This window comes from Pezoporus wallicus, unplaced genomic scaffold (assembly GCF_028554395.1).
Source record: "Pezoporus wallicus isolate ANWC-B61680 ecotype Strahan unplaced genomic scaffold, APGP_CSIRO_Pwel_v1 contig_13161, whole genome shotgun sequence".
NCBI classification, from domain to species: Eukaryota; Metazoa; Chordata; class Aves; order Psittaciformes; family Psittacidae; genus Pezoporus; species Pezoporus wallicus.
In genome coordinates this window covers 227,460-240,665 of record NW_026636983.1, presented here as the reverse complement: position 1 = coordinate 240,665, position 13,206 = coordinate 227,460, and the positions used below count along the sequence as shown (strand labels likewise).

Here is a 13,206-nt window from a genome sequence, read left to right as displayed (position 1 = left end):
GCGGGAGCCGCATCCCATCTCCATCCCATCCCCATCCCCATCCCATCCCCGTGCCGCCGCCCCCGGGGCCCCGAGCCCCACACACGGTCTTTGCTCTTCGCCTCCTGCTGACTTCAGCGCATGGGCTCGGGCTCAGCGCCTGAGCATTCCTCACCAAACCTGGGCCTGAAATGTCTGGAGGAGGATGGAGCGCCTTGGGCGAGGGGGATGAGCTGCTCGGCTGTGGGAGAGAGGGAGGCTGCTGGGCTGGAGGCGACGAGGCCCTCCCCATGGGCCCCCAGGAATGAATCCTGCCTGGCTAAGTCGGTGGCTGGGTTTGGGATGGATGTGGATGAGCAGAAGCAGTGGCAGGAGGGGAACGTGGTCCTCAGTGCGTCGCTGAATGGGTGGCATGGGGAGCAGGATGGCGGGGAGCAGGGTGGCATGAGTAGGGTGACATGAGTGGGTGCACCTGGGGAGGAGGGTGACAGGATCAGGGTGGCAGGGAGCAAATGGGGCTGGGTGCCTGAGGAGGGACAATGAGGGCTGGGAGGGAGGCGCTGGGCGGGAGCTGTGTGAGAACCAGTTTGCGAGGTCCAGATTGGCAGCAGATCCTGAACCAGGAGGAGCTGAGCATCCACACGGCCCCTGCCGAGATCAGACGAGACGACAGCGCCTGGGTTTGGGGGAAGAAATTGGAGGCGGGGGAAGCTTTTTTGCTGAGATGAAATTTGAACCCCAAAGTGGGAGGGAAGTGGAGGTGGGGGGCACGGCTCTCTCCACATGGTTATTACTGCTGTTTTCCACCCAGCTGAAAGGAGAATGTAGCTTAATATGGACCCACGGGGAGGAGAAGCGCTCGGGAACGGGGATTTGTCAGGAGGGAGCTGGGAAACAGCGAGACAGACCTAGAGGTGAGAGTGGCCAGCACTGCCCAGGGAGGGGAGCCGGGCTGCAACAAGGAGCTATTGTTCTTGGCGAGCCCCCCCCCCCGGACCCACAGAGCTGGCGCGGGTGCGGGGAAGGGATTTGGGGACCGGTTTTCCCAGCGGATGGTTGGCTGGGGAGTGGGAAGAGCTGGCGGTGCTGAGGCTCACCTAAAGGACGGGCTTGGTGGGGATGGGGAGGTGATGGCAGGTGAGCTGGGAGAGGAGAGGGATGAGACGGGGGAGTTGGTTGGGGTGTGGGGATGTCACCCTGTGACCCCAGTCCTGCTGTGAGCCCCTCTTGGCTGTTGGCATCTCCCATCCCATGTCCCCTCACTCAGTCCCTTTCCTCGTGGTTTCCATCAGCATCTCTCTTTCTGCCCCCAGCATCGCACATGGAGGTGTTGGCAATGAGCAGTGACCCCGTCCCGCTGCCCCCAGTGCCTGGGGACACCCCTTGGTGCTGACAGGAGGGAATGTGTGGGACCAGCGAGGCGTGCGGGGGAGATGCGCAGCCCCACGGGATGCGGGGGCTGTGGCTGGGGAGGGGGCGGCGAGGCAAGGACCGGCCTTTGCGTGGCTTGGGGTGATGCTGGGCTTGTCCCAGCCCTCCCCGAGCTCCCTGTGCTGCTGCTGGGGGCTGGGAAACAGCCCGACCCCCCCAGTGCAGCCCTGGCATGCGCTCCCATCCCCCCGGTTCCCACCTCCCCGGTGCTTCCAACGCAGCAGCGATGCCCTGAAGGCAGCAGAAGCACCTTAGCAAGTGCACGCTCGGCGTCAGAGCACGCATGGGTGGCTCTGGGTGCGCTGCTGCTCTCCCTCTCTGGAGCACCCCAGGTTTAGGGGGTACCAGGGGAGCTTCACCCCTCCAAGCCTCAGTTCCTGCTTGGAACGGTTTCCTCTGCTCGGTGCCACCTGGGGGGTGTCATCGCGTGTTGTCCCCCCGCCACCCCCAGCCCACCAGCCACACGTGGTGGTACCACAGCACCCACGCGACGCCTGCATCCCGCCTTCCCCATCCTTCATCCCTGCGCCCTTCCCTCCTCTTCCTCCCAGCCTCAGCACCCTGCAGCCGGGCTGGGTGCCCGTTGTTGGAACAGGGGAAAGGGGGGGGAATAGCGTTCCCCTCCCCTCCCCGGCATTCCTTGGGAGTGAAACACAAGAGCTGGCAGGGCACTCCTGCTTTCTCTGGCCTCCGCTGCTCCGGTGCCTGAACAAAGCCCTCCTGCCTCCACTGGGAACCCAGGGTTTGAAACAGGAGAGGCTGCTGGTGCAGTGTGGCAAGGGGGAATGTCCTTCATAGCCTGCTCTGGGGGTCTGGGGTGGGTAGGGGACAGAAATGGACGTGGGCAGCAGCTCCAATGGGGTATCCAGGCTATCTGGGGACTGTGGGGACCATGCCCACCCCGTGGCATCATCCCCATCCAGGGCTTTGCATCCCCACCATCTCACTGCCATCACATTGCTATGGAAACTGAGCCCTGGCGAGGCCTGCCTCAACCCCGCTTTGCCCCCACTTTGGTCCCACTTTATCCCCGGCTCTTGCGCATGGCAATACAGGTCTGTGCATCCAACCCAGCTTCCCTCCCCTTCATCCCAGGAGCTGGAATGATGCATCCCAAAGTGAGCGTGCACTCCGGGTCCCCCAGAGTGGGACCCCCTTTTCCTTGCAGAACAAAGCTCCCCCCTTTTCCTTCCCCACCGCCCCCAGTGAAACAGGCCCCTCTCGGAGCGCAGTCCCCGACAGCGAAGGTTATTTTAATGGATGCATTACTTTAAACGAACCCTCCACCATCTGTTCCACCCCCTAATTACGCATGCAGGAAAAAAGCCCATCTCTCAGCCAGCGCAGGAGAAAGTAAAGATATAAGTGATTTAAATGCATGTTATCCGCAGCTCCGCCGGCAGCTGGGCTCCTCGCCTGCCTCCCGCCTGCCTGCCTATGGAGCCGGGCAACTTGTAGGCAAGAAGGGATGGTTCTCCTGGGGCTGGATGCTGCTGACACCTTAGGGTGCTGGGTGCGGGATGCTGGGTGCAGCAGGGATGTGGTGGCTGCATCTCCCCATAGGTCAGCTCTGCCCGCAGCGTGATGGCGGTGGATAAGTGTGGGGCAGGGTTTAGGGAGGGAGCACCCCTGGCTTGGCCCTGATGGTGTTTGGGGGCTCACATGGGCTGGGGCTCCAACAGTGCTGGGGTGGTGTGTGTGCGGCCCCCCCCCCCATGGTGAGGGGATGGAGGGGGCTTCTGAGTGCAGGATGCGCTCAGGGCCATGCGGCTGTTGTTCAAGCAGTAGCTGGGTTTCCAGGAGCCATCCCAAAACCAGGGATCCTGGACTGGGGGTGGATGATGCTCAACCATGGGGATCTGTCCTTTGGGGCTGTGGAGGCTGAGAGCAGGGTTGGAACAAACCCCCTTTGGAGAGGCAGAGCCCAGAAGTGTTTGAAAACCCTGTTTTTCAGTCAACCTCTTGGTATCTGGGGGGGTGACAACACATCAGGGTGGGACTCAGTTTCCCCTGTCTCCAACGCAACCCTTGGGACCGCGCTGGATGCTTTAGGTGACAACCACCATAACCTGTGCGGCGCCGGAGCGGTGCTGGATGCCGGTGTCCCCCCTTCCCTCCCTCCCTCCCTCCCATCTCCTTCCCCTCCTTGCCTGACTGCAGCAGATGCGCGAGCTCTGCAGGAAGAGGGAATTAAGTTGGGCTGGAGGAATGTGTAAAGAGCGCTGCAGGGCCGGAGGGTCCGGTCCCCCCGCGGGGACGGGCAGTCATGCAGAATTAATCCGCCTGCAGCCGCACCGAGCACCGGGGAGCGCGGGGGGCGCTGCGGGGGGCTGCGGGGCCGGGCCCCCTGCTCCGGTGCCATCGGGAAACTCATCAGGAACAATGGAAAGCCCCAAGTCAGCTCTTTTACCCCCAAATCCCGGCCCGGGGGCGGGGAAGGAGGTGGGAGGATCCTGCGAAGCTGAAGGAAAACCTGTTTGCTGTAGGAAAGGGAAGGACGGGTTCATCCTGCTCCTGGTGATGGTGCTGGGTACAGTCGGGATTCATCCTGCTTCTGGTAATGGTGCTGGGTGCAGCCCGGGTTCATCCTGCTCCTGGTGATGGTGCTGGGTACAGCCCGGGCTCATCCTGCTCCTGGTGAAGGTGCTGGGTACAGCCCGGGTTCATCCTGCTCCTGGTGATGGTGCTGGGTACAGTCGGGATTCATCCTGCTTCTGGCGCATCCTGCTCCTGGTGATGGTGCTGGGTACAGCCCGGGCTCATCCTGCTCCTGGTGAAGGTGCTGGGTACAGTCGGGATTCATCCTGCTTCTGGTAATGGTGCTGGGTGCAGCCCGGGTTCATCCTGCTCCTGGTGATGGTGCTGGGTACAGCCCGGGCTCATCCTGCTCCTGGTGAAGGTGCTGGGTACAGCCAGCCTGGGTTCATCCTGCTCCTGGTGATGGTGCTGGGTACAGCCTGGGTTCATCCTGCTCCTGGTCATGATGCTGGGTACAGCCAGGGTTCACCCTGCTCTTGGTACAGCCAGAGTTCATCCTGCTCCTGGTGAAGGTGCTGGGTACAGCCCGGGTTCATCCTGCTCTTGATGATGCTGCTGGGTACAGCCCGGGTTCATCCTGTTCCTGGTGAAGGTGCTGGGTACAGCCCGGGCTCATCCTGCTCCTGGTGAAGGTGCTGGGTACAGCCAGAATTCATCCTGCTCTTGATGATGCTGCTGGTTACAGCCAGGGTTCACCCTGCTCTTGGTACAGCCAGAGTTCATCCTGCTCCTGGTGATGGTGCTGGGTACAGCCTGGGTTCATCCTGCTCTTGGTACAGCCAGGGTTCATCTTGCTGTTGGTGACAGTGCTGGGTACAGCCCGGGTTCATCCTGCTATTGCTGATGGTGCTGGGTACAGCAGGGCTGTGCTGTGTGTCATACGGGGTGGGTGTTGGCTATGGGCAGCCCATTGCTGCCATCACCCAAACCCATCTGCAAAGGGCTGATGGCAGGAGGCAGGCTGGGGTGTTGTGCTGGACGTCCCCACGAGCTGCACCACCCGCATGCCACGACCAAGGAGGCACCAGGGTGGCATCAGGGCCCCACAACCCATGCTGTGCCCGACATGGTGCCATCTCCCAGCCCCACAAGCATCCTCATCGCCACGGTCGAGGCTGTGGGGCTGCGGTGCCCCCTTGCTCAGTGGCTGCGTGACACGGGGCAGGGCGGCTCATGAGGACACTGCAGCTGCAGCCGAGCCCTCTGCTCCTCTGGTGTATAAATAATGCAGCCCCGAGGCGCGTTGGCAGCGCCGCGCACGCCTGCAGCCCTGGCACAGCACCGGGTGCTGTCACCAAAGCCACCCCTTGGAGGCGAACCCCTGCACCCCATTGCCGCCCATGTGCTGTCCGTGCGGTGCTGGTGCTGCTGGGGTGCCTGCAGTGACCCCACACGCGGGGACATCCTCGTGGCGCTGGTGGCGCTGGTGGCAGTGCACAGCTTGCATGGTTGCCATGGCAATGAGCTGGCGCTAACGAACCCGAGTAAACATTAACGAGGGAGAGCCCCGTGTGGGGCGGTGGGAGGGTGCGGGGACCCTGTGTGGGGCTGGGTGCTGCGGCGGGATAGGATGCAATGGGTTAGGATGGTTGCGTCCCCGTTAGGTGCTGCGGGAGGGTTAATGGTCAGACTGGGAGCGATGGGTGGCTTTGGGGGCAGGATGTCTGCGTTTCCTGGAAGATCCCATCTCTGAGGACCCAGGGGTTTCTGAGTCCATGCAGTACCCATGGGTTCAGGCATGTGGGGGGTGACTCAGATCCCCTCATCCCCTGGCCTCACTGGGGTTTGGGTGGGGGTCAGCCCTCGCAGCGTGCCCAATGTCCCCTCCAGCGCTCCATGGTACCATAGCTCATTAACCAGAGGTGCAGGTGCCCCGGGTCCCTTCCTCCTCCCCAAGGGCTCCTAATGAAGGGCTGCTAATGAGCGCCCGTGCTCCCTGCTCCATTCCCAGCCTTGGGGAGAGGCTGGCTGGCGAGCAGGCACCTGGGAGCGATGCTTTCGGAGGCTTTAAGGGATTGAGTGGGCCCATGGATGCTGGGCTGTCCGGGAGCTCGGAGCCCTCATTGCATCTCTGCAGCACAGCATCGTACCTGGGCACAGGGCTCAGGGCTGTCACCATCCTGCCCGGTGTGCAGGACGTGCCTTGTCCCCATCTCTCGGTGCAGGGCGGCTGTGGGCTATGTGCTATGGGGGCCATGTACCTCTGTTTCCCCTCCTGGGGGCTCAGGCTGGGCATGGGGACATGGGTTGGGTGATGCTCATGTTGGTCCCCCCAGCCTCACTGTTGTCCCTGTAGCCCCATCATACAAAGCCACCCAAACCCTGGAAACCCCCTTTGGGTCTGTCTGTATGAGGGTGCTCTGGAGGGTGTCATTCGAGGGTCTGTGGCTCCTCTGCACCCCAAAAGTAACCCAGTGGTACAGATGCAGTTCAGGGATGTGGGGACCCTGGCAGAGATGGGCTGGGGAGGGTCCTTAGGCTTGTCCCCCTATTTCGGAGGCTGAAGTGGGGGGCAGCCCATCCCATACAGAGCCATGGACCCACAGTGGGGCTGTAGGAGCCCTAATCCTCTGTGACAAGGGGCCCACTCCGCGGTGGCTGATTGCAGTGTCCCCAGCTGAGGATTAGGGTTTAAAGTGGGGAAGGAGCAGCGGGAGCAGATGAGCTCCTGAGCAACAAAGCTCCCTTTTCCCTGCAAGGCCACTGTTATTCGGGGTCTCATTAAAAGCTGACAGGAGACAGTCGGGGTGAGGGCTGCGGTAGGGGATGAAGCCACCCCAAGGTCCCTGTGTCCCTCCATGGTATCCGAACGCCAGCCCCTGGCCCCGACCGCAGCGTTTCTGGCAGGGCAGAAGGCAGCGAGGTGCTGGGCTGGCGGAGGAAATCCAAACTGAGCCCCGATGAAAGGGGCTTTGTGTGCCCGGGAAGGAGCAGCCCTTCTCCTCCTCCTCCTCCTCCTCCTCCTTCTCCTCCTTTTCCCGCTTGGCTGCCTGGGGGCAGCCTTGCCCTGGGTGCTGAAGGGAAACTGAGGCAGCCCCAGAGCCTCCTGACCTGCTCAGGGCTTTTCTCCATCGCTGGGGCCTAGAGCTGCTCCTTGGGAATGTGCTGGGCTCCTCCATAGGTGCCATCCCCTGTCTGTGGGACCAGCTAAGGAAGTGGGGAAGGAACCACAGGGACAGAGGGACACTTCCCCCATGGCTCTTCATGCCACCAAGGACCACCCTCTCCCCCAGTGCCACAGCCTGCCTCAGTTTCCCTTTCACCCCTTGTGAGCACTGTGGCTGCCATGCACCACGGATCACCCTCGGGGGGGGGGGTTCAACCCACACTGGTGACCCCAAGGGATGTGGCCCCTGGGAAGGGGACATGTTGCTGTTGCAGGAGGAAGCTGACGGGAACGCCGCTCCCATGGTCCCATTGCAGGGAGGAGGATGGGTGCCCTGCCCCAGTGGGTGGCAGGGGCTTGTTCTCCGCCTGGACGGGAAGATGAATGAATTCCATTACGGGATCGCGGTTTTATTCCACGTGTCAGGGAGTCTGAGATTAACTTGCTCACCAGGCTGTGACAGACCCAGACACCCGCGTGCTCCGGGCATGGAGCTGCCGCAGACCCCACCGTGGCCTCCATGGCCATGCCCATCCTTGCTGCCATCCATTGGGAGCCCTCCTAGCACCTAGGGTGGGAGGCATCGGCCAAAGCAAAGGTCCTTTGGCCACCCCGGGGTTCACGTCTTACAGGGCGAGGGGTGAAGCATCATGGAATCACGGAATGTTCTGGGTTGGAAGGGACCCTAAAGCTCATCCATTAGACCACTAGACCAGGCTGCTCCAAGCCCTGTCCAGCCTGGCCTTAGACAGAGCACTGTGCTTGCTGGGAGGGAGCTGGGGAGGGGGACTGGGGGGTTTGGGGACCTGTTGTGATGGGGACACAAGAGGGTGACCCTCTCTTCTCTCAAGTGGCTGGGAGAGCATGTCAGGGATGCATCCCTGTGCACGGAGGCGTGCGGTGCCATGGGGCTGGCTGCTCTCCCCTCGCCGCCCCCCTTGCGCAGGCAGCTGGCTCTGCTTGCTGGAGGCTTTGCACATTCCAGTTCGTGGGTCACTCGCCTTCCAAACCTCTCCAGGGATGGAGCCGGAACAAACAACCCCAGGGCTCCGATGGTGCCCAGCTCTGCTTGCCAGCACCATGGGGGATGCCCACCCCTGACGGCTTTGGATGCTTTGGGGTGCTTTGGGGAGGTCCCAGTGAAGATAACTGGGAAGGGGAGGATGAGCCGAGGGACGTCTCCATGCAGCGTGTGGAGGGATGGATGTTTCGGGAGCAGTGGGATGCTGTGGTCGCCTCTGCTCATGGGGAGCTGGAATTATCTGGGGGGAACGGTGCAGGCAATAGGGCAACACAGTGAGCTTGGGAAGGCCGGGATGGGGTTTGCCCAGGGTGTCCTGGAATGCGCCTCCGGCCATCCCAGGGAGATGAAGGTTCCATTGGAGCGCTGGGAGCACACCAGGGAGGCTGGGCGGCGTGGGGAAGGTCAGCCTTGGCCAGATGCAGCCACTCCACCCTCCTCCAGTGCTTTGCACATTAATGCAAATGCACTGGCCTGAGTGGTTCATTAGCAGCATGTGGAATGGAATAATGCATCCGCATCCCATTAGCCTAATGAAAAAAAGGGAGCCGGCACCTGGAACAAAGCTGCTGACTCTTGGCTAGTGCTCTGCCTCAGCCATGCTGGGCTGGGGGGCCCTTCCTTTCCCCTCCCTTCCCGTCCTTTCCCATCCCTTCCTTCTCCCACTCTATTGCCTGCCCGTCCTCCGAGCATCCTCTCACCCGGTGCCACATAAGGGGCACCATCATCGTGGCGGGGTGCATCCCCATGGGTCCCGGCACATCACGCCTCTGCATCCCGGGATTTGAGGGGAGGTGGGGGGAAAGCCGAGCCGGGAATGCCGCAGAGGCACTGTGGGTGACGAGATGTCCCCATGTCCCTGGGGCTGGGAGCTGGGAGCCTGAAGGATTAGAGGAAACATTGCCAAACAAACCAGGCTGTGCCGGAACCAATTAGCCTCCAGCAGGCAGAGTTTCAGATGCTGTTATTTCTGCCTCTTCTCTTTGCTCTCCCTCCCTTCTGTCTCCCCCTTTTCCCCCCTTTCCCCGGCCCTCCCCAGCCCCTCCTGCCCGCCCCCAGCATCTCGGCTCTCGCCATTCCTCTCCGTGTCGGAGCTTGTTTTGGGCACTGGCTCTGGAGTGACTCATGCCGCGCGTAGGGGATTTTAAAAGCTTTCTGCTGTCGCTGGGAAGCCGGTTTGGGCTGCTCCGACACTGGGGGTGGAGCGCGATGCCTCGCAGACAGCCCTTGTCTGGAGAGCCCAGCAGCAAGCGTACCCCCGACCCCGACCCCTCCAAACCCACCCCCTGCTCCGGGGCTCGGGCACCCCAAAGCCGGCGGTTGAGTCACAGCCGAAACTTTCTCGAGCCGTTGGAGCTTCCTCCGCTGGGGCCCCTCTCCGAGGAAGTGGTTCTATGGGGCGTCGCGCCCCAGCCCCGGTGGGTGCCGCACACGCGGGTGATGGAGGTTGAAGCGTGGGAGATGTATTCTCTTCCCCTCCCCATTCTTCTTCCTTCCTTCCTTCTCCTTCCACCACCCTCAGCTGGCCATGGTCCTCCCCCCCCCCCCCCCTTTCCTTCATCTTCCTCCTCCTCCTCGCCTTGAGCTGTGCTGCTGAGGGACTGCAGCTCCCGTGGATCAGGAGGAGATTTAGGTCAAGCGCTCGACTGAGTCGAAACAGCCATCTGTGTGCGGAGGAGCCCGGGCACCCAGAGCCCCCGGCTTGGCACCGCAGGCACCCTCCGAGCCCCGCGACAGCAACAACACCCAAAGGGTTAATGAAGGGGGGGGGAATCCCCTCTGCCCACCCCCTGCATCGCCCCATTGGCACTGAAGGGCTGCGGCACCGCGCCAAGGTCGCCCTGACACGCCATGGTGGGTGCTGAGGGCAGAGCGGCGCAGGCAGCAGGCGCAGGCAGGAGGTGCAGGCAGGAGGGAAGCGCTGGCTGCCTGCCCGGAGCCGGGGCTCCTGGGTTCCTGCAGGAACAGGGTGGAGCAGGAGGAGGCCGGGAGCTGGTGTCATCCCGGCCCTGGTGGAGGGAAGCGTTTCCCTCCCCATCGGGGTGTGGGACGCGCACGGAGCCCTGCCTCAGTTTCCCCATAGGCAGCACAGGCAAGCGGGGAGCCGCGGGTGCCCCACTGCGCCCCACAGCAGGGAGGGGATGGACGTGGCCCCTCCTGCTCCCCACCTGCAGCTTTTTCTCGCTCTCTGTGCTTCCTTCCGGAGCCTTTTCTCGCTCACGGGTGGCTGTGGCTGTGCCTGTGCGCACGCAGGGGGAGGAAGCTGGTGCCAGACGGGACTTCCCGCCGTGCTCGCTTTGGTGCTCCCCAGCTGGGGCAACGAGTTGTGCCTGGCCTCAGGCCGGAGCCTCACCGGGCACAGGGATGCTCCCGGGTACCTGAGCCCATCCATGCCCTGCCCACACCACACCGGGCCCCTGGGGACCCCGCGGATCTGCGTGTTGTGCTTGGTAAGGAGCTTTGCCCGGCTGGGCAGCATGGTAATCCCGCCTTGGCTGGGCGGGGATTATGTGTGGGGAGCCTGGAGCACCCAGGAGCCGGCAGGCAGCTTTGGGAAGTTGGGGTTTCCCTCTGCTTTTGGCCAGGAGGGTGACAGGGACATCCTAACCCTACCCCAGGGACCCTGGTTTGCCCAGGCACAGGGGGAAGCCTGGTGTCCCTGCAGCATCACCAGGCAGGGTGCTGGCAGCCCTGTGCTGTGCCAGGAGGGACCGCAGTTGAGCATCCCTGCATCCTTCCCCTGCATCCCTCCATCCCTGTGGCTGTTGTGGCAGCGTGCACCGAGGCAAGGTGGCTGCAAGCAGGGCCACGCAGGCAGCGTGTGCAGAGGGAGCAGGGCTTGGGGACAGCCCCCTGTCAGGGGTCCTATCCTAGCTTCCCAGGTCCCCGAGCGGGCTTCGAGGGGGCTGGTGGATGCCGGGAGCTCGTCGGTTCTTTATGGTCTCAGAGGGCTCCATTAATTCTTTAAATATCCAGGCTTTCCAGGTGGGTTTTGTTGAAAATTAATTTCCGGAGCTATTTTAATTTTGCTGTATTTAATTTGCTGTTTATTTTAATTAATTAACATCGGAAAAATCTCTCCTCCCGAGCATCCTGCAGCCGTCTGGGGTGGCTGTGCATGGGAGGCGAGAGCAAGGGGGTGGCATGGGTGCCTCAGTGGGGAGGGTGCCCAGTGCGTGCAGTGCCCTGCACAGACCTTCCTGATGCTGTGGTACCTGCTCCCTGAGATGAGGATTGAGAGGTGGTGAGGCAGGGCTCATCCCAGCTCCATCCCCAGCTCCATAGGGTCTGCTGGGATGCTGGTGCCTGTCCTGGCTGGGAGATGGCTCAGGTATGGCCTGCAGCCACCTTCCTCCTCCTCTTTCCATTGCTGGCTGGGGAGCTGTGGGTCTGGCATCCATAGGGATGCAGTGCTTGCCACAGCAAACAGCAGAGCCCTGATGTAAAAGCCCATCACGGAGGTATTTTGACCCATTAAGGGATGCAGGGCTGAGCTCAACCCCACACTCCCATCCCTGCATCCCCTCTGGAGCTGCAAGGGTGCCCCTGGGGGGGTAGACAGGAGAAGGGGGAAGGGATGTGGCTGGAGCCGCCTTCCTCCAGATGAAGGCCTCTGGTCTCTTGCATGTCTAGACGCTGCCACACACCTAATGTGGTTCTTGGCAGGAGCCGTGCCTGCTCTCTCGAGGTTAATTGTGGTGCGCAGAGCTCTGCAGACAGATAGCCCTGCTCTGTGCTGCCCCCAGAGCCCTGCCTCGCCCAGCCCCTGCCTTGTCTGTGCCCCCCCCAAGCGATGCTGAGACCCCCACGGGGATGCTTGGACAGCCTCGGGGATGCTGAGACCCCCCTCTGGGATGGGGATGCAGAAGGGATGCTGCTGTGCCCAGATGTGGTTTGGCGTGCAGCACAATAAGGGGGGGGGGGGTGTCCCCTGTTTTGGGGAGCAGCCGTGGTGCTGGGGGTGTTTTGTGAGGGTTGCCAGCGGCTCTGAGGGGTTTGGAGGTGGAGGAGAAGGGCCTCTCCCTCGCCAGCTTGTCCTCCTGCCTGCTCTTGGCAAGGCGGCTGGGCTAGATAAGGGGAAGCACAGCGGGGGGAGCTGGACAAAGGCAGAGCCTTATTCAGCCTGCGTGGCCGGATCCAGCCTCCGGAATGGGAGCTGGGCTGGGAAGAGCCGTTTCATCCTCCAGACCCAACATCTGGTGGAAAGCAGGGCCAGAGATAGGGAACAACGGGGGTGCTGCAGGGTGAGCCCTGGGGCTCGCATGGATCCGAGCTGCCTGGGATGGGCTGGATGAGGCCATTCCCAGCGGCTGCTCTTGCAAAGGAGCCCAGAGGTGCCTGGGATCCACAGGGAGCAGCCAGAAAGCGGCACCTTCCTGGGAACACTGTGAGCAAACACTGCCTCCAGCTCCATGAGCCTGGCCCCATGCATAGGAACCGGCTTTCCCATGGGCAAACCAGTGCCTTGCCAGGCCTGATGCTGGCTCCTGTGTCCTGTTGTTGAGCATGGCTGAGAAATTACGTATCCCAATGTGGGAATCACAGCAGCTTGCCACAGGGATCCCAAAGCATGATGTCCCCTCGCCTCACATGTGGCCATCACCAGTACTGGGGTCCAGGTTCTGTGTCCTGGAGCCGTGTGGGCCCCAGAACCAGCACCCACATGGCATCCCAAGGGAATGGGGCAGAGGTTTCAGTGCGAGCTCTGTTTTGGTTTGGGGTTTCATCATGTTTTCATGGCAGGGAATTTCCGTTCCTAACCAAAGACAAGGAAAAAAAGAGAAAAAAAAAGAAGTAAAAAAACCAAAACCAAAGAAAAAACCCACCCTGCGCTGATTTTTTGCCAAAAAAATGGGATGTTTCCATTCTTGTTTTGGCTTTTGGCAGCCCCAAACTGCAGCCAATGGAAGAAAATATCTGTGTGGAAACGCTGCCGGCCTCCTCCGCGCAGCGCAATGGCTGGTGCAGGGCTGGGAGCTCCTGTCCCTGGAGCTGGGCGGCTTTGAGGGGGATTTGGGGAGCTTTTGGCATCAGGACCTTCCCTGCAGCACGCAGAGGGCATTGCCATGAGAACGGGAGCATTGGTTTAGTGGGGAGCATCCACACGGAGCAGCGAGCGGCTGCAAGGACA

The 13,206-nt window shown here is 62.0% G+C and overlaps 1 protein-coding gene across 8 annotated transcripts in view; it reads left to right on the top strand.

Annotated features, from left to right (window-relative positions):
- AHDC1 (AT-hook DNA binding motif containing 1) overlaps nucleotides 1–13,206 on the top strand; it is a 47,802-nt gene that overhangs the window by 6,399 nt on the left and 28,197 nt on the right. For 2 of the 8 annotated variants that reach the window (XM_057402473.1, XM_057402472.1), the window contains exon 1: nucleotides 556–893. The exons of 5 other annotated variants lie outside the window; for them this stretch is intronic. In XM_057402473.1, the coding sequence (XP_057258456.1) occupies nucleotides 704–893 (190 nt within the window). In that variant the 5' untranslated portion in view covers nucleotides 556–703. Of the gene's footprint in view, nucleotides 1–555; nucleotides 894–10,289; nucleotides 10,526–13,206 lie in introns of those variants that run through there. One more of the 8 variants, XM_057402475.1, reaches the window with a different exon arrangement.